At 41.4% G+C, this 23,017-nt stretch overlaps 1 protein-coding gene across 2 annotated transcripts; it reads left to right on the top strand.

The window, feature by feature from the left end:
• Positions 1-5,487: 5,487 nt before the first annotated feature.
• Positions 5,488-22,788, top strand: LOC148516735 (gastricsin-like). Of its 2 annotated transcripts, XM_088479642.1 has the most exons (10): positions 5,488-5,543; positions 6,302-6,458; positions 6,538-6,655; positions 7,052-7,170; positions 10,704-10,903; positions 12,009-12,023; positions 18,451-18,558; positions 22,091-22,238; positions 22,355-22,453; positions 22,636-22,788. In XM_088479642.1, exons 1-10 carry the CDS (start codon positions 5,488-5,490, stop codon positions 22,786-22,788), a joined length of 1,173 nt encoding a protein of 390 aa, XP_088335768.1. The 2 variants fall into 2 exon arrangements, with proteins under 2 accessions (XP_088335768.1, XP_088335769.1); XM_088479643.1 differs by lacking the exon at positions 12,009-12,023.
• Positions 22,789-23,017: the final 229 nt, after the last annotated feature.

Here is a 23,017-nt window from a genome sequence, read left to right as displayed (position 1 = left end):
GTGCGATTTGATGGGGAAGGGAGCGGACAGAAATCCATGTCTAAACAGACTAAACAGCCTGGTGGAAGGGCTCTGATATGGACTGTAGTATATTTGCCTGGAGTCCAAACATGATCTCTCTGTGGTAGGACCAGAGTAGACAAACAAATGCTTTATAAACTCATTCAAACCAGGTGTTTTGTCCTTGGGGAGAGATTTAATGGCTGCTAGAACTTCACAATCTGTCCAGAGAGCATTTAACGAAGACAGAGCTTCTTGGTCTGAGCTATTTGAGGAATGAAGATATTAGTTGGCTCCTGGAGAGTGTCACCACTGTCCATTAGAGTTTATCTAAGCTGGAGCAGTACTGCTCAAATTGTTTTGTAATATCTGCTGGGTTTTGGAACTTGGAACTGCATGGGGTGAGGAGGTGTTTAATTCAGTTTCAACCTGCTTACTATGTAATTTACAGGCCAACAATATGCTCACATTGCCTGCCACAGAGCATTTTTTTCGTAACTTAGTGAGTGTCCCATGCATGCGAGGCAGGAGTTTCTGAAGCTAATTTTTGAAAGGGGTTACTTCTATTTTTAGTGAGGAAGAAGAATGAGTTTGGTTATGGGTCTCTAGTTCTGTACATGAAGTACTAAATCTGCTGAGCCACTCATTGTGATTTCATTCTAGAGGACATCTGCATGGCTACGCCACAAGCCACAGCTTTAAGAGCTCACCAATATGTAAAGAGTAATGTCTCTTTAGGGCTGTTGGTCTCTCCGGTGAATAGTAAAGGAGGTGGGGTAGAAATATTACTGTCCCAATCTTTCACATACACAGTTCTCCCACAGGTACTATCACTCACATTTACATCATTTGAAGTATATTCTATCAGGACTTTCACCACTTTCTCTATGCGTGTTGCTGTTATCTATTGCCTACCTAGGCCACCCCAACAATTTCTGGAGCATTTTTTTGCCTGGCTCCCTCACTTCCTATCCTCTGACATCTCCTCCATCATTATGGGTGATTTTAATATCCTTTTTGACAGTCCACAATATCCTCATGCCTCCAGTTTTTTCTCTCTAACCTCCTCTCTTGGCCTCTCCCAATGGATTAACTCCTCTACTCAACAGGAGGACCACAGTCTTGATCTGGTATTCACCAGACTATGCTCAGTTTCTGAATTCACTAATGCTCTTTTCTCTCTCTCAGATCACAACCTTATCACCTGCACACTCTCCGCCATTACATCAACCACAATGTCAATCAAATCAGCCAAGCCTCCTCAAATCTGCAGAAATATTAATGCTATTCATTTTCAACTATCCACCTCTCTGCAACAACTACTCTCACCAATTTCTACATTCACTTCTCCTGAGACAACTGTATCACACCAAAACCAGACCCTTGAAATAACCCTCGATGAAGTGGCTCCAGCTACCCATCACACTCCACATAGACTTAGGCGTCAACCATGGCATTCTAAATTAACAAGACTACATAAACTCTCATGTAAAGTAGAACGTCAGTGGCGTAAATCTCGTACTCTAAGTTACTTCCTCACATATAAGATTATCTACCACTCTTATGTTTGTTTGGCAGTGTCCAAGCATTATGATATTTCCCATCTGTCAACTCTGCCCAAGCCTCTAACCCAAAGTGACTCTTTAATACATTTAAATCACTTCTTACTCCTCCCTCACCCTACCCACCTGCTACTATCAATGCACAAGATCTTGCTTCCTATTTCAAGGACAAGATTGATAATATCCAAAATTAAATGGTGGGCTCTTCTTCAGCCAGTGACCTATTCAATTCCCTACCTGAACCCGCTAGCACATGCTCTTCATTTGACCCCACAAATGAAGATGAAGTATCTACACTCTTCTTCCTCCTACTCTACTACCTCTCCTATTCATCCTATACCCTAAAAAATTAGTAAAGATCTGTCTCCTGTGCTCATCCCACCCATAACTAAAATCTGTAATCTTTACTGGTATCTTTCCATCACTAAGCATGCAGTGATTACTCCCATTCTGAAAAAAACTAAATTCTGACCCTAACACTCTTTCAAATTACTGTCCCATCTCCCAGCTCCCATGCCCCTCCAAGCTACTGGAGAGACTTGCCTACACTTGACTCACACACAACTTATTGGACCCCCTTTAGTCAGACTTTCATTCCCAACACTTCACAGAGACAGCACTGACTAAGGTAATGAATAATCTGGTCACTACTAAGTCTAAGGACCATTACTCACTTCTTATTCTTCTAGATCTCTCTGCTGCCTTTGACACTGTTGACCACTCTCTGCTCATACAAACACTACAATCCTTAGGTATTCAGGACACAGCCCTTTCTTGGTTCTCAACCTACTTATCTAATCGCTCTTTCACTGTTCGCTTTTCTGATTCTGCCTCCTCTTTGCTAATTCTATCATTTGGAGTACTGCAAGGTCCAGTCTTAGGTCCTCTGCTTTTCTCAGTCTATACCTCCTCTCTTGGCAAACTAATCAGATGTTTTGGTTTTCAGTATCATCTGTACGCAGACGATACTCAAATCTACCTATCCTCTGCAGATTTCTCACCATCTGTGCTGGTCCATGTCACTAAATGTCTTAATATAGCCAAAACAGAATTAATTATATTTCCACCGGCCAATAGTAGTTACCAACCTGATATCTCTATCACTGTTGACAACTCGACAATCAACCCAACCCCACAAGCCCACTGCCTAGGTGTCATCCTTGACTCTGAACTGTCCTTTGTTCCCCACATTCAATCTGTCTCAAAATCATGTTACATACATCTAAAACACATATCCAAATTTCGACCATATCTCACACAAGACACTGCAAAAACTCTAATCCAATCACTCATTATTTCCCGCATTAATTATTGCAATAGTCTCCTTACTGGTCTTCCCAAAAATAGACTCTGGGCCTGATTCAGACCCGCTTGCAAGCGCATTGCGCTCGCAAGCGGGTCCATTGTGGGCCAGTGCGCACACGTGAGCCCCGGAGCGAGCGCAAAAAGCACTTGCTCCGGTGCTCGCATCCAAAAGGGGTGGCTGTCGATGTTGATCGACAGCTCGCCCCGTTTTGGAGGCGGGCAGGGGGGTGGCAGGCCAAACTGAGGTGTTCCTGAAGGAACACTGCCGTTTGCGGGCGGCCCCACTGACATCATGAGACAAACCCGCTTGCATTATTAGTGGATTTTAATGTTACTAAAGATGCGATTGAAAAATCACATCAAATTGCGTCAAGCTCTGCCCATCATAGTAAACATCAAAAGGGCAATAACTGTCTAAACCTAATATAAGTTCTGCTTTTACAAATGCACACTCGCTGTCAAAGATCTGAAAGAAGCTGCCAGCGAGCTTCCAATATACACTGGATAACTTAAAACAATCTAGCGCAGATTGACCCAGAAGAAAATAAATATATATTGTTCACCGGATCCACAGTTCTGCATGAGGATTGATACTTTATGGACTGAGCTGGATCCGGTGAACAATGTGACTGGAGTCAATGTGGAAGGAATCCTTCTGATGAAACTGGGTGCACCTGCCCAGGGAAACGCGTTAAGTTTTTAAACTTGACTCCAGTCACATTGTTCAGCGGATCCACAGTTGTGCAAGAGGATTGATACTTTATGGAGTGAGCTTTTCATCTCCGTTGGTTCCAGAAGTCTGCAGCTTTATGGATGTCTAGTGGATTACATCCCTAACTTGGTATTGTTACAAATCACTACCAAAAGGACCTTCTGGACTACACTCCACACAATTGGTAATATCCTGCTGCTCAAAAACTGGATGCTTTAATAGACCAACAGGACAAGGTCCAAATATATATTCCTTGCTATAAGAACAGATGCTGTGACAATTATAGTTCAGTCATTCTTTGTTTTCTCATAATACATGTGTTTCATCTTTTAGACCTTATCCGTCCATTTTAAATTATTTAACTTAGTATTACATATACTAGCGCTGATTTTTCCTTGTTTATGTGCTCAAACAATATTCAAATAAGGAAAAGGATAGGATGAGGATATTCCAATGTGTTTGTAAGGCAATTCTGCAAAGATATAGAAACAAACTAGAAAAAGGAATACATCCCCGGTGTACACTGTAGGTCAGTTTTCAGAACTCCACTTAGGTCATCTACAATTATAGTCACATTGTGCGTATGGAACTAAGGAGCTGATTCAGCAGAATACACATTAGCTATCGCTAATGTGTATAGCTGTAATATTGTACTGCAGCAAGAGGCGTCACGACTCCTGCATGCATTACTGATCAGAGTGGCATCCTAGGACGCAGCATCAGATCATCTGCAATACCATCGGCTGTTAAGTGACCCATTGGGTCACGCAAGCCAGCCTTCGCAGATGCTCCAAAGAAGCCAGGAAATCTCAGGCAGCCAACGTTGACTCTGGGCTCGTCACTCCCACCCCCAATGAACGACAAGCCTCTGTTTTGGGAAACAGAGGCCGTCGCCTCCCCCTCCCTGCCAAGAAATGGCAGCAGACTGTCAATCACTACCAGTCTGCAGCCGGACCGATTGCATGATCGCAGACCCGTACTGCATATGCACAGTACAGGTCCAGCACGCGCACAGATTCTGAAACTAGCATGTACAGTACTGCTGAATCAGGCCCTAAAAACAGATATTCGCCCATGTGATGAGTTGTACGTATATCTATGTGACTATACCAGCCCTATCCATATGGTTGATTTTATAGTCGTCATCAGTATTAGTGAGCACCGAATTTAATGAATATTGGAACGCCCGATCGCCACTCAGTTACGAACATTCAGCTGCCAGTAGAAAAGTGACTGAGATGTGTACAATTCATGCTATATCCATCCGCAAAATGCACTTGCATGCAACTCTGATCCAGCCTGTGTGCACATCAGTAATAAAAGAAAAGAATGAAAAAATCACACGTTTTAGTGTGTGAATAAGGAATCCCGAATACAGGGGTATATTAAGAGAGGAAGGGGTACGTGTCTCCATACGGGCACTCCCTCTTCTAGCCTGTCACGCAGGTGAGTAGACTCTAGTACTGTGCATGTGCAGGTCTCTCTGTGTGCAAGCTTACAGGACCCATTCTGCACATACACCGTCCCCCCACCATTGGAGATGTACGCAAACCATTGGGTTTACTTACGTCTTTGAATCCAGCAAGCTCTGGTGAGCACACCCTATTCAGTAGTGATTTCATGTTCCATTTGTGATGCTTAAACAAAATGAATATGTCAGTAAATAAACATTGGCTATAACACAAGCTGTGTTTGTTTTTCCTGTCAATCAGTCGTTCTTATCTGTATGACTTTTTGGCACAAATTATGAATTAATATTAGGATTTAGACTTAAATACAGATGATAAGAACAATGTGTTCATTGGTAGGTGGGATCATTTTTACTGGCAAGAGTTGTCTTGTCTTTATAAGAGAGGGTTGTACAGTGACTATCTCTCAGCTCGTAGTGCTGGACTGGAATCTGTCACCATGAAGTGGATGATCATTTCATTCATATGCCTCCATCTCTCTGAGGGGCAAGTAAGGTGAGCCTACTAGAATTCTGGAGCTTAAATAATAGAATTGTACACTTAAGAAAGATATCTGGTGTGGCCGCGCAGTGTTTCTCACACCATAAATCTCAAAAATATATTTTTTAACTAACTTGCTTTTACTATATTGTATTTCTTACTGAAACAATAAGCCCTGTTAAGTTAAAGTGTGCTAAGTGATCGCTGGGGGCTATTCACTTAGCCCAAATAAACAGGGATTTCTTTTCGGGTCTCATGAGGCCCGAACAGAAATCCCCAATTAGTATTCAGATAATGTGTAATAACACCCAGCTTTTGCATAAGTCAGTGAACTAGAGACTATAAGCATTAATGCCCATTAACTGCACTTAATGCCCCTTTTTAACACTAGATAATAATGGGTTCAGGTAAAACAGGGATTCTAGTTGAATAGCCTCAGGCGACAAAGCCCGCGACTACCATCCTTTTTCACACTTGCAAAGTTATCGGGTCAAGTTGACTTCCTCTCTAAATGTATCTGTAGGTATAGCTGAAATGGTGGAAATAACTCTTGAACTTGTCTTAACACAGGTAACACAGGTGGAAAGATGTTGCTGTAGAGGCCATTTCCAGGGTTTAATAGTTTATAATTGCTGTCTGCATATTAGTCCGACTCCAAATCATATCAAAAGCTGTAAATAAATGACTTCCTGTTATTATTAATCATATTTAACTGGAAACACTAACATGAGTATGTTGAATAACAATAGAACTCTGTCTCTTCTAACTTGAAGAGTCCCACTGAAGAGACTGAAATCCATACGAGAGACCATGAAGGAGAACGGAGTTCTTCAAGACTTTGTGAAAACTCACATAAAAGAACCAGCTATAAAATACAGCCTTAACAGGCACAACAGCTTCGGAGTGGCCTATGAGCCTATGTACTTAGATGTAAGTACATACTAGAGGATATAATATTACACATGCTGTGTAAGTACTATTTGAGCATGTCTTTTCTTATGTCTTCCAGAACTATTACTTTGGTGAAATCAGCATTGGGACCCCTCCCCAGAACTTCCTAGTTGCTTTTGACACTGGTTCCTCCAATCTTTGGGTTGCTTCTACATACTGTCAAAGTCAAGCCTGCAGTAGGTACTATTATGGGGGCAAATTTGTGATAAATCAGTTTATTAAACATTGCAGAAGCCCCTTAATTTTGTATTTTAATTTGAAACACATCTATTTAAAAAATATATATTTCATGAACATTAGTGCCGCAAATCTTTTAAAGCAATCAGTCTATACTTGGTGTTAGCTGCAAGTTTACTTCTTCTACATGTACAAAAATATAGAATAATGTATTTGAATTGAAGACACCCTTATAAACCACTTTATACCCTTAGGTGCAAATTAATTAATACATGTTAATTTAATCTATATGAAAAACAACATGGGCTATTTAGCATAAAATGACAGCTGTAAAAAAAATACACATTCCCCAATATTCCATGTACAATAATGTTATGCTCTTTCTACATTTTTAGCCAATCACCCACTGTTCAATCCCACACAGTCATCTACATATACCTCCAATAACCAACAGTTTGCAATGTCCTATGGGAGTGGCAGCATGACTGGAGTGTTGGGTTATGACACAGTCACTGTAAGTAACTACAAACTAACTGAAGGAGCTTTCTAAAAACCTTTTTATTTTTTTTATATTCTAAGGGGTCAATCCAATTAGCACTTTACGGCATCCCAAATTCGCTCAAAAGTGCAAAACTGAGTGAATTCAGGCAGAGAGTGGGCCGTGAGGGGTGCGAGATGAGGTGCTGTTGCCGGAGTTTTTACTCTTTGGCAACGGCAACTCGCACCCTTCACAGCCAATTGGATTGACTCCCTAAAATTATTTGATAAATAATAATCATTTAATATCAGTTAAAGTTGAACTAAATGTGAAATAATAAAACTCCATGTAGACTGCATACTGATTTCTATTTGTTACAATCTCTTTGATCTTAGTTGTGCGATGGAATTTTACGAGAATGAACACTGTGCAGTGACCTGTCATTCAGGGACACACAGTATTAGTTCAATATAATTTTGGGGGTCCAATTCCACGTCAAGTGGACCTGTTACCTACATATAACACAAAAGTCCATTTAGTGGTCTGGACCAGTATGCAATCTATCAATTTACCTGTCTGACTTTGGGATGTAGTCGTCAGTTATAATGTTGACATTAGGGTTAGGCTGCAGGACAGAGGGTTAGGGTTAGCACTAGGGGGAGGTTTATGGGTAGGTATTATGGTTAAAGATAGGGGGACTGTACTTACCAGAATGATGGTGCATTAGGTGACTCCACCGGAACTGACGGTCACATGACCATCAGGACCAAGAAGCTACCTCTGGAGTTCCTGCAGCCTTCGGGAGCAAGTAAGCAGACCAACAGGGACTATGGGCCAAATGTAATAGGGTGTCAGGTTTAGTAACAGTACAAACTCGCACTTTTTTGTACTGAAACTCGCAAATTCAATAGCCTGCGAACTTTTCAGCTCAAGGCTACTGCATTTGCGAGTTTAGGCGAGTTTAGGACTATGTAAACTGACACCATTTAATGCAAGTAGCATTAAAAGGTGTGAGCTTTAGAGAAGCCATCACAGATCAGTGAGATCCGTGATGGCTTCTGTGTGTGTTTTAAAAAAAAAACGTGCACCCCCTCCCCAAAAGCATAACCAGCCCCGGGCTTTATAAAGCCTGTTCTGGTTCTAAAAATACAGGGGCCAAAATGCGTAGGGGGCCTCTGTATATTAAGAACCAGCACAGGGCTTTGTTGAGCTGGTCCTGGTTCTGGAAAATCAGGGGACAAAACGAGTAGGGGTCCCCTGACAATTCCAGAACCAGCACCGAACTCTTTCTAGCGGGGGGATAATGCCACAGCCAGGGAAAACCTTTCACCGGTTTCCCCGGCCAAAGCATTATCCATATTGTCTTTAGTTCTATGGTGTGAAACCCCATTGAAGTCTATGGTGGGAACCGCTACATCGCACGTGTATGTGTGAGTGTGAGTGTGCATGTATGTTTAATTTAAATTTTACTTTCACTGTGTATGTTTGTTTATTTACGTATTTCTTTAGTTGTGGAACTACAAGTGCCAGCGGGCCCGTAATGCCTCGCATGCTGGTATTTGTGGTTCTCCAAATACCAGCATGCAGGGGAGGCTTGTTGGTACTTGTGGTTCTACAACTAAAGACAATATGGAAACTTCATTTTTACACTTTACACTAACACTATCAACCCGGCACCCACGGCCATAGGGTGCCGGGGATAGCCCCGGGCTATCAGTCTAGGCCTGGGGTGCCCTGGAGAGGGGTACCCCTTTATTGGGGGGGTACCCAACTCCCCAGGTATCCCCGGCCTGGACTGACTAGCGGTCAGAGATAATGCTTTGGCCGGGGGAAACCTGTGAAAGGTTTTCCCTGGCTGTGGCATTATCCCCCCGCTAGAAAGAGTTCGGTGCTGGTTCTGGAATTTTCAGGGGACCCCTACTCGTTTTGTCCCCTGATTTTCCAGAACCAGGACCAGCTCAACAAAGCCCTGTGCTGGTTCTTAATATACAGGGGCCCCCTATGCATTTTGGCCCCTGTATTTTTAGAGCCAGGACAGGCTTTATAAAGCCCGGGGCTGGTTATGCTTTTGGGGAGGGGGTGCACGTCATTTTCTTTTTATTTAAAAACATTTTACATAAGTACACACAGAAACATGTACATATCTCATGGATATGTGCATGTTTCTGTGTTAATCTGACCTGCTCAGGATGTACTCGCTAGCCTGAAGCAGGTCTAATATTTGGGGACTTTTGGTAATCTTTTTTTTGCGAGTCTGAAACAGACACTCTATTACATTGGGCGAGTTGATTGTTTTCAATGTGAAAACATCTGGATGCGAGTTTGAGAATGGAGAGTTTTAGTAACTCTGAAAAATGCGAGTTTTAGTGAACAGACACCCTATTACACTGGAGAGTTGTGAAAAATTGTGAGTTTAGCACCAAACTCGCAATTTACCAAAACAGACTACCTATTACATTTGGCCCAATATGTCGATATTCTATTATGTCATCATTTCATCTGTGTCTACATGATGAATGTCGACATGGTCATTGTCAACATTATAACACCTAGCTTCTAGTGAATAGATAGACTGCTTTCTCATGAACATTAGTTTAACCCACAAAATTGCACCACTGCATGCAGGTGACAGGACATCAAAATTAGCCACCTATAATGATTATCACCACATTAAGGGCCTGATTCAGAGATAGATGCAATACTGATGTTTTCGCAGCTGAGCGATTATCGGTAGTTGCACTGTGCATGCATCAAGTTTAATTACCATGGTCGCTGGCAGGTGAGGCTTTATTTGCAAAGTGATTGACTGGCAGGGACAGTCTGTGGTCGTCAATGGGGTTGTGATGAACACGCTGGTGTGTCACGACCGTTTTTAGGGTGTGTCCGAGACTGCAACTGTGATCCACTCATCGCAACTATAGGTTTACTCAGAAGTCCGATAATTGACTGATCTGTGTCTGAGTCTATGCCTTTGTACGCAGTTGCTTTAATTTGCAAAGCCACCATTGGGTGTCTCAATACAATATGGCTGTGACATCTGCATATTTTTGCACAGGTGCTGCGTAGAAAGTCGCAACTGTCGTGGCATTAGCAAACATCTTTTAATCAGGCCCTTTAGTCTTTAATGAAGAGCTATTAGATTTTATAAAGGCTACTCAGAACAATCACAGACCCTAGTGCAGCTGCTTCTTGGAGACCCCTCAGACTTTCTATGCTGTGCACTTAACCTAGGGGTAATTGACCACGCAGACAGTTCCCCTCACAGGCTGCATGAATAGCTTCTGCAAAAGTTGGTACTGTATATGTAACGTGTGTGTGCAGGGTTTGGCGATGGGGAGGTGACTATGTGGACCAGCAGGAACCCATTGGTCCAATCAGTGACTTCCCCTTGGATACAAACAGCTCAAGCTCTGTGGATGAACTATAATACATCCACAGCTGGGCATTCCATAATTAATTTAATGCCCCCTCCCCTAACCTCCCTATCCAAACAGCAGCTCAGGATTTTATTTTAATTCATGAGTGTTTAAGTACTTATCTTGTATTATTTATTAATTGATATTTTGTAGGTACAAGGTCTTTCTATTCAAAATCAGGAACTGGGTCTGAGTGTCACCGAGCCAAGTAGCTTCTTCTATTATGCCAAATTTGATGGGATATTTGGAATGGCCTATCAGTCAATGTCAGCAGGAGGAGCCACAACTGCTGTACAGGGTCTGATACAACAAAATCTCATTCCACAGCCGCTGTTCAGCTTCTATCTCACTGGGTGAGAATTGACAGTTTACTTAAATCAATTTAATGGACCAATGAGTGGAGTTATTTTAAAGCATTAAAATAAAGCAGCAATCCCATGGTGTATTTTTTAACATAAATTCTAGTTGTAGACAATAAAGCTGGCCACATACTAGACCAACTTACATCCAACCAGCCAACTTGTTGATTGGTTGGAATGAAAATCTGGTAAGGAATGGGAGTAACTGATGATCAGCAATTTGCTCCTAAATGCCAGAAAACAGATGAAAATGGTCATCAGACAAGTTTGTTAAATGTTTGATCTAAACAATTTGTTCAAACAACAGTTTTTGTCAATTTTCCGGCGTTTGGGAGCAAATTGCTGATTGTCATTTGCTTTCATACCTTACCAGGTTTTCATTCCAACCAATCAACTAGTTGGCTGGTTGGATGAAAGTTGGTCTAGTGTGTGGCCAGCTTAAGAAGCAGTTTGGCAAGTAAAATTTTTTCCTTGGTTTGTGTTTTTCAGACTGCTATTGATGATTCATAATTCTGTAGATTTTAACAGTGTTATGTGACTACTATGGCAACTACAGTTACATGGCACATGATGTAGTGAGTAGAGAGACTTTATTATACCATTCTGAATTCTGTTTTCACTGTGACATCATCCACTCTATTCTCCCTGCTGCTATTACATGACATGCTAACAGTCTGAGAGACTGCGTCTGTCAGCCATACTTCTTTTCTCTCCAGAGAAATTTTGAAAAGGAGAAAATAATATGTAGGAGGATAGCTAAGAAACTGAAATGCATGCTTAAAAGGTAGTATTACATACCTGCTAACTGTTCCACTTTTCAGGGACTGTTCCACCATCCTACCCGCAGACCACAGTGTCCCATGAGGGGGGGAGTTGGGGGAAAGTACTGGGAGAATAGATGCCATGTGCATGTGCACGTCATCTGTTTACTGTGTGTGGAAAGCCTAGGGGCAGGCCAGCATCTTCAGGAGTTCTGGACATGACCCCAGAGTGATGAAAATAGAAGCATATGTCGTGAGGCCATGCCCCCCTTCACAGCGAGGTCATGCCCCCTATTCAGCAGTCCTGATTATACAATTAAAAGTGCTCTCAAACTCAGTCAGGACCCCACACAGTTCACGTTTTCCAGGTCACCCAGCAGGTGCACAGGTGTAATCATTACTCACTGGCAGGGCCGGATTAAGGATTGTGGGGGCCCCGGGGCAACTAAGTTGTGGGGGCCCCATAAAAAAAAAATGGCCACTGCCAGAGTAAAACGCAGGATTTAGAGTGGGGAGATAGATAGATAGATAGATAAATTGAGATAGATATATATATACAGTAGATATATTTATAGATAGATAAAGATAGAGATATAGATAGATAGATATATATATGTATAGGGTGTGTAGAATGGCGCTCTGGTTCAAGTCACAGGTGGTATTGCACCGTAATGCAAAAGTATAAATAAAATCCAGTTGGTGCTAACAGGTGTGACACTTAAATCCCTCTGGTGAATGTGGCAGCAGTCTTCCCGTGTTCCCGAATGGCAATCAGGGTAAATGTGATCTGGAAATGAGGTTTGGAAAGAACATGCGCCTAATAGTGTAGTAATTCAAAACGGTTTTAGCACGTGCTGAAATATAAATGTGCGTACCAGAAAATGAAACTTTAACGCTTATCTGTGGTTCTTTTGCTGGGACCTCATATGGTGGGGTACACTCACAGCTTCTGGGTAACCAGGAACCTTAAATAAGATTGGCTCGCATCGAACCAAAATAAGCACATATAGTGTAGTAATTTACGTCCAAATAGAGTGGTGTGATAAATAAATAAGAATGCGTACCAGAACGTCACTTGAATCACTGCATGAAGTACTAAGTAGCCTCTTCAAACTCCCATAATGGCCCCAATGTTACGTATATAAGTGGAGTAGGTCAGCTTTAAATAAGCAGAAAATGACCCTTACTCAGACGAGCTTCATCAACAAGGGTTTTTTTTAATGACACTTAGTACATAGGGATACAGGGTACACAAAGGGTTAAAAAAACATAAATAAGATAATGAGGTGCTTATCTGTGAATAGTCAGCAGTGTGGAGAGGGGCTGGAACAGGGGTTCCAACGCGTTTCGTCTGGATAGACTTCCTCAGGGGTATTGGTAAACTACTTGGGTGCCCTTTTTATACTGTACCTGATAAGGTACTGAATAGCGCCAAAAATGGCGTCTAGCGCTGTTCTGCGCATGCGCAGCTGCCAGCGGCCATCTTGTATGATAAACTACAACTCTCAGGATGCCACGCGGCATAACTCGCGCATGCGCAGATCACGGTGGCTAATAGTGCCTGCTGCGATCGCGCTGACATAATAAGGTGGTGCAGGGATCTTTAGTGCAGAGAAGGAACTCTGCAAAAACTGGGCTATATAACAAGTATAACCGCTGCTGTGGATGCATACACACACAGCAGCGGCCATTTTATTGGTTCCTTCAGATAAAATAAATGATCAGCGGCCATTTTGTTGGTGGCAAATAGCCCTACAATGAGACATAAAGCGGCCATTTTGTTGGTTTCTCATTGTATATCTGAGAACCAACATATATCAAATCGATGGTGTTATGAAATACAGGAATGACGAAAAGACCATATAACAGATAAAATACAATATTATGAATAAAAACAACAGGGACTACAAATTCTTAATATTGATAAAAAAGGAACTAAAATACGCATCACTACTAAGAGGATTATTAAAAGTATAGGGTTGAACGGTACTTAAAAGTCATAGAACCATAAAATCCACAGTATAAATTTAAAACAAACCTAAAATGCAGCAAAATAGTAAACATCACAGAATGATAAAAAATCATAAAAAGGGTGCAATTTCATAGCTGTCGTTAAGGCCCTGAGGTAGTAGAGTATTTAGCTCAAAGATCCAAAACATCTCTCTTTGAGACAGTCTATTAGCTAGATCACCACCTCTTGGACCCAATTTAACATGTTCAATACCTCTAAACAGTAAGTTTTCAGGATTAGCATTATGATGTGACTTGAAGTGTCTGGACATAGAGTGGCTCTCAATTTTATTCTTTATATTTCTGACATGCTCCTGTATTCTGAATTTGAGGTTTCTTTTAGTTTTGCCCACGTCTTTTTTTGTTTTGTACTACGTCTTCGTAGTACCTTTTATTACCCAGTTCAATAGGGAAGAGGGCAGAATCCGGCAAATCCTAAATAAATACTGGGGAATCTTGAAGATGGACCCCATTTTATCAGGAATTTTACCTAATAAACCTACTGTTGTTTTCAAGAAAGCAAGGAACCTCAAGGATATTTTAGCCCCTAGTATGCGTCAACCACTAAAACCCAATAGGCAGGACCTCAACAAATGTCTGGGTGCATACATATAAGTGTGGACACTGTAATATGTGCAGGTTTTTACACCCCAACAGAAGGCAGTTCTTTAATTCTGACAACTCCAAAACATATAATATGAAACATTTCATTAATTGTAACACTTGCTCTGTAATTTATTTGCTTGAGTGCCCATGTGGCCTTAAATATGTGGGCAAAACTAAAAGAAACCTCAAATTCAGAATACAGGAGCATGTCAGAAATATAAAGAATAAAATTGAGAGCCACTCTGTGTCCAGACACTTCAAGTCACATCATAATGCTAATCCTGAAAACTTACTGTTTAGAGGTATTGAACATGTTAAATTGGGTCCAAGAGGTGGTGATCTAGCTAATAGACTGTCTCAAAGAGAGATGTTTTGGATCTTTGAGCTAAATACTGTACTACCTCAAGGCCTTAACGATAGCTATGAAATTGCACCCTTTTTATGATTTTTTATCATTCTGTGATGTTTACTATTTTGCTGCATTTTATGGTTTGTTTTAAATTTATACTGTGGATTTTATGGTTCTATGGGGCCTATTCATCAACACTAAAGTATAATTTTTAAGGTTCTTTTACCTTAATTTACCTTTTCCTTGTATTCATTAACACACTTAACACAGGAGATATCACTGATATCTCCTGGTTAAGTCCATCTGCGTTAATTTCCACACTCCCCATACTATAATATGGGGATGTAGAAATTACTGTATTCATCAATGTCCGAAAATCATAGATCTTCGGAAATTGATAGTGTAACTATACGCCATCTCCATACGGCGTTAGCCCCTGAAAGCACTCACAAGTTGCCCGTTTACATGGCATGGCAGCTTCTGTAGCAGGTCTGTAGCCGCTGCCGTGCGCTCCTTCTCACGCTGGCCTCGTGTTCAGCAGCAGCTGTCCCCTTCTCCCACTACATGACTCTTCACCTTCTCCGCTGCCTGCTGGTTTCGTCTGGCCGCTCTTCCCCAGTACATGTCCCCACGTGTCCGGTGTCGGCCGTGTCCACTCTCCTCCGACACTTGTTCCCTCTTGTCCGGCGGCACCCATCCCCTTCTCCCGCTGTATGACTCGTCACCCCCACCGCAGCTTGCTGGTACCGTGTCCACTCACCTCCGGCACTTGTCCCCTCTTGTCCGGCGGCGCCCGTCCCCTTCTCCTGCTGCATGACTCTTGTAACCCGCGCCGCAGCCTGCTGGTATCATAAGTCCACTCTTCTCCGGCACTTTTTCCCTCTTGTCCGGCGGCGCTTGTCCCCTTCTCCTGCTGCATGAATCTTTCTCCCACTGCCGCTGCCTGCTGTTACGGGCTGGCCGTAGTCCTCCGGGGCACTTGTAAGTGTCCTAAGAATTATGATCTCTATATATTTAAAAAATATAGTAACATTCAGCTGTTGTTTATTGTATAATAAACTTGTTAGGAAGGCTGCGCATGCGCATTCAACTAAATCATGCAGCGTTAAGCAAAGGAAAGATGAGGAAAGTATCTCTCTCCGAAAAACTTTCTACGCAGAAATGTCAGTTTTTCGGAAGTGATACTTATGTTGCTAAAGTATGATGAATCAGACTGAAAATTATTTAGAACTCATTACGAGTTCTAAACTAAATTAACACTATACATTTTTTAGTGTTGATGAATAGGCCCCTATGACTTTTAAGTACCGTTCAACCCTATACTTTTAATAATCCTCTTAGTAGTGATGCGTATTTTAGTTCCTTTTTTATCAATATTAAGAATTTGTAGTCCCTGTTGTTTTTATTCATAATATTGTATTTTATCTGTTATATGGTCTTTTCGTCATTCCTGTATTTCATAACACCATCGATTTGATATATGTTGGTTCTCAGATATACAATGAGAAACCAACAAAATGGCCGCTTTATGTCTCATTGTAGGGCTACTTGCCACCAACAAAATGGCCGCTGATCATTTATTTTATCTGAAGGAACCAATAAAATGGCCGCCGCTGTGTGTGTATGCATCCACAGCGGCGGTTATACTTGTTATATAGCCCCACTTTTGTAGCGTTCCTTCTCTGCACTAAAGATCCCTGCACCACCTTATTATGTCAGCGCGATCGCGGCAGGCACTATCTATTAGCCGCCGCGATCTGCGCATGCGCGAGTTATGCCGCGCGGCATCCTGGGAGTTGTAGTTTATCATACAAGATGACCATGGGCAGCTGCGCATGCGCAGAACAGCGCTAGACGCCGTTTTTGGCGCTATTCAGTACCTTATCAGGTACAGTATAAAAAGGGCACCCCAAGTAGTTTACCAATACCCCTGAGGAAGTCTATCCAGACGAAACGCGTTGGGACCCCTGTTCCAGTCCCTCTCCACACTGCTGACTATTCACAGATAAGCACCTCATTATCTTATTTATATGGTTTTTTAACCCTTTGTGTACCCTGTATCCCTATGTACTAAGTGTCATTAAAAAATCCCTTGTTGATGAAGCTCCTCTGAGTAAGGGTCATTTTTCTGCTTATTTAAAGCTGACCTACTCCACTTATATACGTAACGTTGGGGCCATTATGGGAGTTTGAAGAGGCTACTTAGTACTTCATGCAGTGATTCAAGTGACGTTCTGGTACGCATTCTTATTTATTTATCACACCACTCTATTTGGACGTAAATTACTACACTATATGTGCTTATTTTGGTTCGATGCGAGCCAATCTTATTTAAGGTTCCTGGTTACCCAGAAGCTGTGAGTGTACCCAACCATATGAGGTCCCAGCAAAAGAACCACAGATAAGCGTTAAAGTTTCATTTTCTGGTACGCACATTTATATTTCAGCACGTGCTAAAACCGTTTTGAATTACTACATTATTAGGCGCATGTTCTTTCCATACCTCATAGATAGATATATATATATATATACACATATACACATATACACATATACACACAGTATAGCTAGTGGCACAGAAGATTTAGTGGCGGTCATGAGGATGTTGAAGATGAAGAAGGTTCCGGAAGGCCTTGCACAACAAAAACAAATGAAAATGTGGAACGAATTTTGAAAATTGTTCAAATTGACAGTCAACTCAGCATCTGAATGATGAATAAACATTACTACAGAAATGTTCTAGCAACTTTGCAGGAAAGAATCAGAAGAAAGAGGCCAGAGTGGGGGAAAATTGGTTTCATCCTACCTCAGGACAACGCACCAGCTCACACACCTCTCTCTGTGAAGCAGTTTTTAGCCGAGAAACAGATTTCAGTGCTAGAACACCCTCCATACTCACCAGACCTAGCATCGTGTGACTTCTTTCTTTTTCCTAAAGTCAAATCTGTACTCAAGGGAACACGTTTTGCATCAGTGATACCGCTTTTATACCTAAATTCCGGGTTTGACCCGGAGGTTGGAACAGGGTTCCAAACCGGAGTCGGCGCTGTTCACACCGGAGCCGGGTCTACAGTGACCTGGCTCTTCCGGTGTGGATGTGGATGCTTGGCGATGATGTCATCTCCAAGCGCTACTGAAGCCGGTATGCGGAGCGCGCCAGGTCATCGTGACCTGGATCGCGCCAGGTCATCGTGACCTGGATCGCGCTGCTTACACTGCAGAGTTTCACGGGTCATTCCCTGTTCAACCCTGGAAGTTACCTGAGCTGGATTGCTGGGTCACTCGACCCAGAAATCCAACCCAGTCCCCTTTTACACCAAGGAGCTACCTGGGTTAACCCTGGGTTTTAGCTCTGGAGTAAAAGGGGTATTACTGAGGTAAATAAGAAAACGACAGAGCTGTTGAGACAGCTGACAGATAATGAGCTATAGCACAGCTTTGACCAATAAATATAAGAATGCAGCTGTGTGTGGATGCAGAAAATTGACTTAATATAATTAAACATAAATTATAGCATTAGTCTCATTATTTAATAGCTACACCTTGTATAGGCCAGAAGTGGCCCTTCCCCATCCAGAAATCTGAGGCAGGATGTAATGTTTAGAAATCAATTCACAAAAACTGAGATTCCACACAGCAATATCTGTGAGTGGATTTTTTTATATTAAGCATTACTAAATCCATTGACTATGATGCGGTAGAAGCACAAAGTAACAGCTGAACTATTATTTTCCCCTTTGGTGGAATATTTGGCTCAGGCTGAAGGGATCACTGAGCAATAGGTAGCAACATAAGCTTTTCTCTTGTCTTCCTAGACAATCTGGAGAGGTGATACTTGGAGGCGTGGACAGCAGCCTCTACTCTGGTCAGATCTATTGGACCCCAGTAGCTGAACAGATCTATTGGCAGATTGCTATTGAAGAGTAAGTATCCCATGTAAAGTAGAGTTTTGGTAATGGAAAGGATAGAGGGGGAAATGTACAGAATCAAACCTTTGAGAGAGATCATGTGGAGAATGCAACCAGCTTCTAATTGTCACTATCTAGCATAGCCTGAAGCTGACTTGTTGGTATGAGCAACTACTCCACTTTATCTCTCTTTGGAAGAGATGTACTAAGCCTTGGAGAGAGATAAAGTACTAACCAATCAACTCCTGTCATGTTACAGGCTGTGTTTGAAAAAAACACTGTTTGGAGCTGATTGGTTGGTACTTTGCCTGATTCAGCAAGGAAAGCAGTTGCTAATATGCATGCAATATTCTGATTGTTGCATTCTGTGCATGAGTATGCATCGCAGTGCGTGAACTAGCTATTGCGATCAGGACTGCGATCGCAGGGGCTACACAGACCTATCGTAGAGTGATTGACAGGAAGTGCCATTTGTGGGTGGTGATGGGGGAGTGGTCAGGTGATCACAGACATGCTAGTGCATTTCAACAGCATTGCAGAGGCGTGCATAAATTATCCACTGCAATAACCTACGCAGCCTGAGTCCTCATAGCATGCGCTGAAGTTAGCAATTACTGAGTAGGATCAGACCTTGTGCAAGTGTGCGTGAGGCTATGTGTAAGGTAAAGTGGGTGTCCTTATTTAGTGCTGCGGCTGCATAGCGTTCGCAATGATTTAGCATACTATCGCAGTGGAACTACGTGCGTATTAGCAAATTCATTAGCAGTTGCATACCTTGCTGAATCAGGCCCTTTATCTCTCTTCAATGCTTAGTACATCTCCCCCTCTAAGGTTTTATACATCTCCCCCTGGATCTGAATTTATCAACAAGGAGTTCTGTCTTCCTTAAGGTTGGATAGTTTAAATGTGCAATATAGAAAAGAGCTACTGACAACACTTGTAAATATAATATATAAATACACATGTACTGTAACAGCTCATATCCTTTTAGAGAACCTGAAATGTGTAACAGTCTGTTTATAATCGCTGTACAGCTGAAGTCAAACTACTACTCTTGGTTATCTGCTATTTTAGTTTAAACGTGGGCTGCTAGTTGTACCTCTAGTATAGTAAAAGTCAGGAACATGAATGCACATACAGTCAGGTCCATGAATATTGGGACATTGACAGAATTTTCATATTTTGTCCTCTATTCACCACCACAATGGCTTTGAAATGAAACAAACAAGATGTGATTTAACTGCAGACTTTCAGATTTAATTTGAGGCTAATTACTTCCAAATCAGATGAACGGTGTAGGAATTACAACGGTTTCTATATGTGCCTCCCACTTTTTAAGGGGCCAAAAGTAATGGGACAAACTAAACAATCCTACATCTAACTTTCACTTTTTAATACTTTGTTGCAAATCCTTTGCATGCAATTACAGCCTGAAGTCTGGAACACATAGACCTCACCAGACGCTGGGTTTCATCCTTGGTGATGCTCTGCCAGGCCTCTACTGCAAATGTCTTCAGTTCCTGCTTGTTCTAGGGGCATTTTCCCTTCAGTTTTGTCTTCATCAAGTGAAATGCATGCTCAATCGGATTCAGGTCAGGGGATTGACTTGGCCATTGCATAACATTCCACTTTTTAGCCTTAAAAAACTCTTTGGTTGCTTTTGCAGTATGCTTCGGGTCATTGTCCATCTGCACTGTGAAGCGCCGTCCAATGTGTTCTGAAGTATTTGACTGAATATGAGCATATAATATTGCCTGAAACACTTCAGAATTCATTCTGCTGCTTTTGTCAGCAGTCACATCATCAATAAATACAAGGGAACCAGTTCCATTGGCAGCCATACATGCCCATGCCATGACACTACCACCACCATACTTCATTGATGAGGTGGTATGTTTTGGATCATGAGCAGTTCCTTTCCTTCTCTTCTCTTCCCATCACTCTGGTACAAGTTGATCTTTGTCTCATCTGTCAATAGTATGTTGTTCCAGCATTGTAATGGCTTTTTTAGATGTTGTTTGGCAAACTCTAATCTGGTCTTCCTGTTTTTGTGGCTCACCAATGGTTTGCATCTTGTGGTGAACCCTCTATATTCACTCTTGTGAAGTCTTCTCTTGATTGATGACTTTGACACATATACATCTACCTCCTGGAGAGTGTTCTTGATTTGGCCAACTGTTGTGAAGGGGTTTTTCTTCACCAGGGAAATAATTCTTTTGTCATCCACCACAGTTGTTTTCCGTGGTCTTCCGGGTCTTTTGGTGTTGCTGAGCTCTCCGATGCGTTCTTTTTAAGAATGTTCCAAACAGTTGATTTGGCCACACCTAATGTTTTTGCTATCTCTCTGATGGGTTTGTTTTGATTTTTCAACCTAATGATGGCTTGCTTCACTGATAGTGACAGCTCTTTGGATCTCATATTGAGAGTTGACAGCAACTGATTACAAATGCAAATGTCACACCTAGAATCAACTCCAGACCTTTTACCTGCTTAATTGATAATGAAATAACGAGGGAATAGCCCACACCTGTCCATGAAATAGCTTTTGAGTTGATAGTCCCATTACTTTTGGCCCCTTAAAAAGTGGGAGGTACATATTGAAACTGTTGTAATTCCTACACCGTTCACCCGATTTGGATGTAATTACCCTCAAATTAAATCTGAAAGTCTGCAGTTAAAGCACATCTTGTTTGTTTCATTTCAAAACCATTGTGGTGGTGAATAGAGGCCAAAATCTGAAAATTCTGTCAGTGTCCCAATATTTATGGACCTGGCTGTATGTTCAAATAATCTACTCCATGATCTCAATCTTCTCTCAAATATCTTCGATCCCTCACCTTTTGTAACATATACCTGTTAAAGTAATGCAGGTTTATATACTTTGTTTTATTAAATAATAGTTTCTGTCAGTATAACATACCGTATCTAAGTTTTGTCTTCTCTATACTAAGCTACACAGCATACTTGCCTACTTTTGAAAAAGCATTTCAGGGAGATTGTGAAAGCAACACCTATGAGCACGACGGTAAAGTGGGCGTGTACTGCTACATCTGAGGGGCGTGTCTTAACATTGACTTACATCCAAATGTAAATGAGTCCCAAACCAGTTAGTAAGATCTACTTGTTGATGAAAACACACTGATACTTATCAGAAAATACATGTAGCCATAGGGATCATTGTGCCTTATAACCAATGCAAGCAAATTATACTAATGATCCCATTGGAATATATATATCTCTATTTTTTATTAATACAACAGCTTCATAATTGGAGTAAGGTGCAATCAGGGAGATTGCTAGACTCTTCAGTGAGACAAGGAGGCTGCTACTATTTCAAAGGCTGCAGTGATAACCTTCATACAGTGTTATTTTTTAAATTAACTATATACAAATGTTTAATACACATTTTCTTTTTAAGATAACATTTTTATATCAGAACAAGTTTTAGTGATGATTCTGTCTCTATCTGTATATTGTTAAATTAGAAACTAAACTACTGTATCTACGTTTCACAGGCATACTTTAATTTTTTTAATGACCCCTTCAGGTTCTCTATTAATGGACAGGCAAGTGGCTGGTGCAGTCAGGGTTGCCAGGGCATTGTGGATACAGGGACGCCTCTACTTACCATCCCACAGCAGTACCTGGGTTATCTCTACCAATATATTGGTGCCCAGGAAGGACAAAACGGAGAGGTAATAATGAATGATGCTTTTGATAATCTTAATTTTACTGGATTTAAACTACTCCTGTACATAACATGATCCATACATCTAATTGTTGACATCTCATCCTGCATCTCTTTACACAGTACATGGTAAACTGCAACAATGTACAGAGTCTGCCTGCTATCAGCTTCACCATCAGTGGGACCCAATTCTCCATTCCTCCCTCTGGATATATCCTACAGGTATCTTTAAAAACAAATTATTTTATCCCTTCATTAACCCAAAATGTTATAAAAAAGTTTAGATCAATAATAAATATACAAAATGTGAGTAATTCAATAAGTACAACTATAGCAAGGTGAAAATAACTAAGATGTTCTGGCGCTATAGCTGTATAACCTTCATACTTTATATTCTATTGCAGATCAATGGATATTGTGTTGTTGGATTTGAGGCCACATATCTGCCTTCCAGGAATGGTCAGCCGCTCTGGATCCTGGGAGATGTGTTCCTTCGGCAGTACTACTCTGTCTACGACTTTGGCAACAACCAAGTTGGCTTTGCAGCCATGGCCTAAACAACAGCATACTCTGAGATACCAAACCTTGATGAAACACCAAGCTTAATATCATATTAAATCAGATACAGTATAAGATGGCCATTGTATTCAATAACTGTATAATATGTCAAGTAATATATTATGAAGAAGGCAGTTGTGTTTATCAGATTCTACTCAGTTGTCAATCTAAATACATATGAAATAAACAACAGAATAATTCAGTATGACATAAACACTGTAATACAAT

The sequence above is a fragment of the Taudactylus pleione genome, unplaced genomic scaffold (genome assembly GCF_031769625.1).
Source record: "Taudactylus pleione unplaced genomic scaffold, aTauple2 ptg000242l, whole genome shotgun sequence".
In the NCBI taxonomy this organism is placed as follows: domain Eukaryota; kingdom Metazoa; phylum Chordata; class Amphibia; order Anura; family Myobatrachidae; genus Taudactylus; species Taudactylus pleione.
This window is presented reverse-complemented; position numbering and strand designations above follow the sequence as displayed.

What these genes read in the sequence shown, in the direction of transcription:
- LOC148516735 (XM_088479642.1), top strand. Translation starts at nt 5,488, where the DNA reads ATGAAGTGGATGATCATTTCATTCATATGCCTCCATCTCTCTGAGGGG. An exon ending in ATGAGCCTATGTACTTAGAT is followed by an intron (nt 6,459 to 6,537) that starts GTAAGTACATAC and finishes TATGTCTTCCAG; the next exon opens with AACTATTACTTTGGTGAAAT. An exon ending in TGGCAGATTGCTATTGAAGA is followed by an intron (nt 18,559 to 22,090) that starts GTAAGTATCCCA and finishes TGACCCCTTCAG; the next exon opens with GTTCTCTATTAATGGACAGG.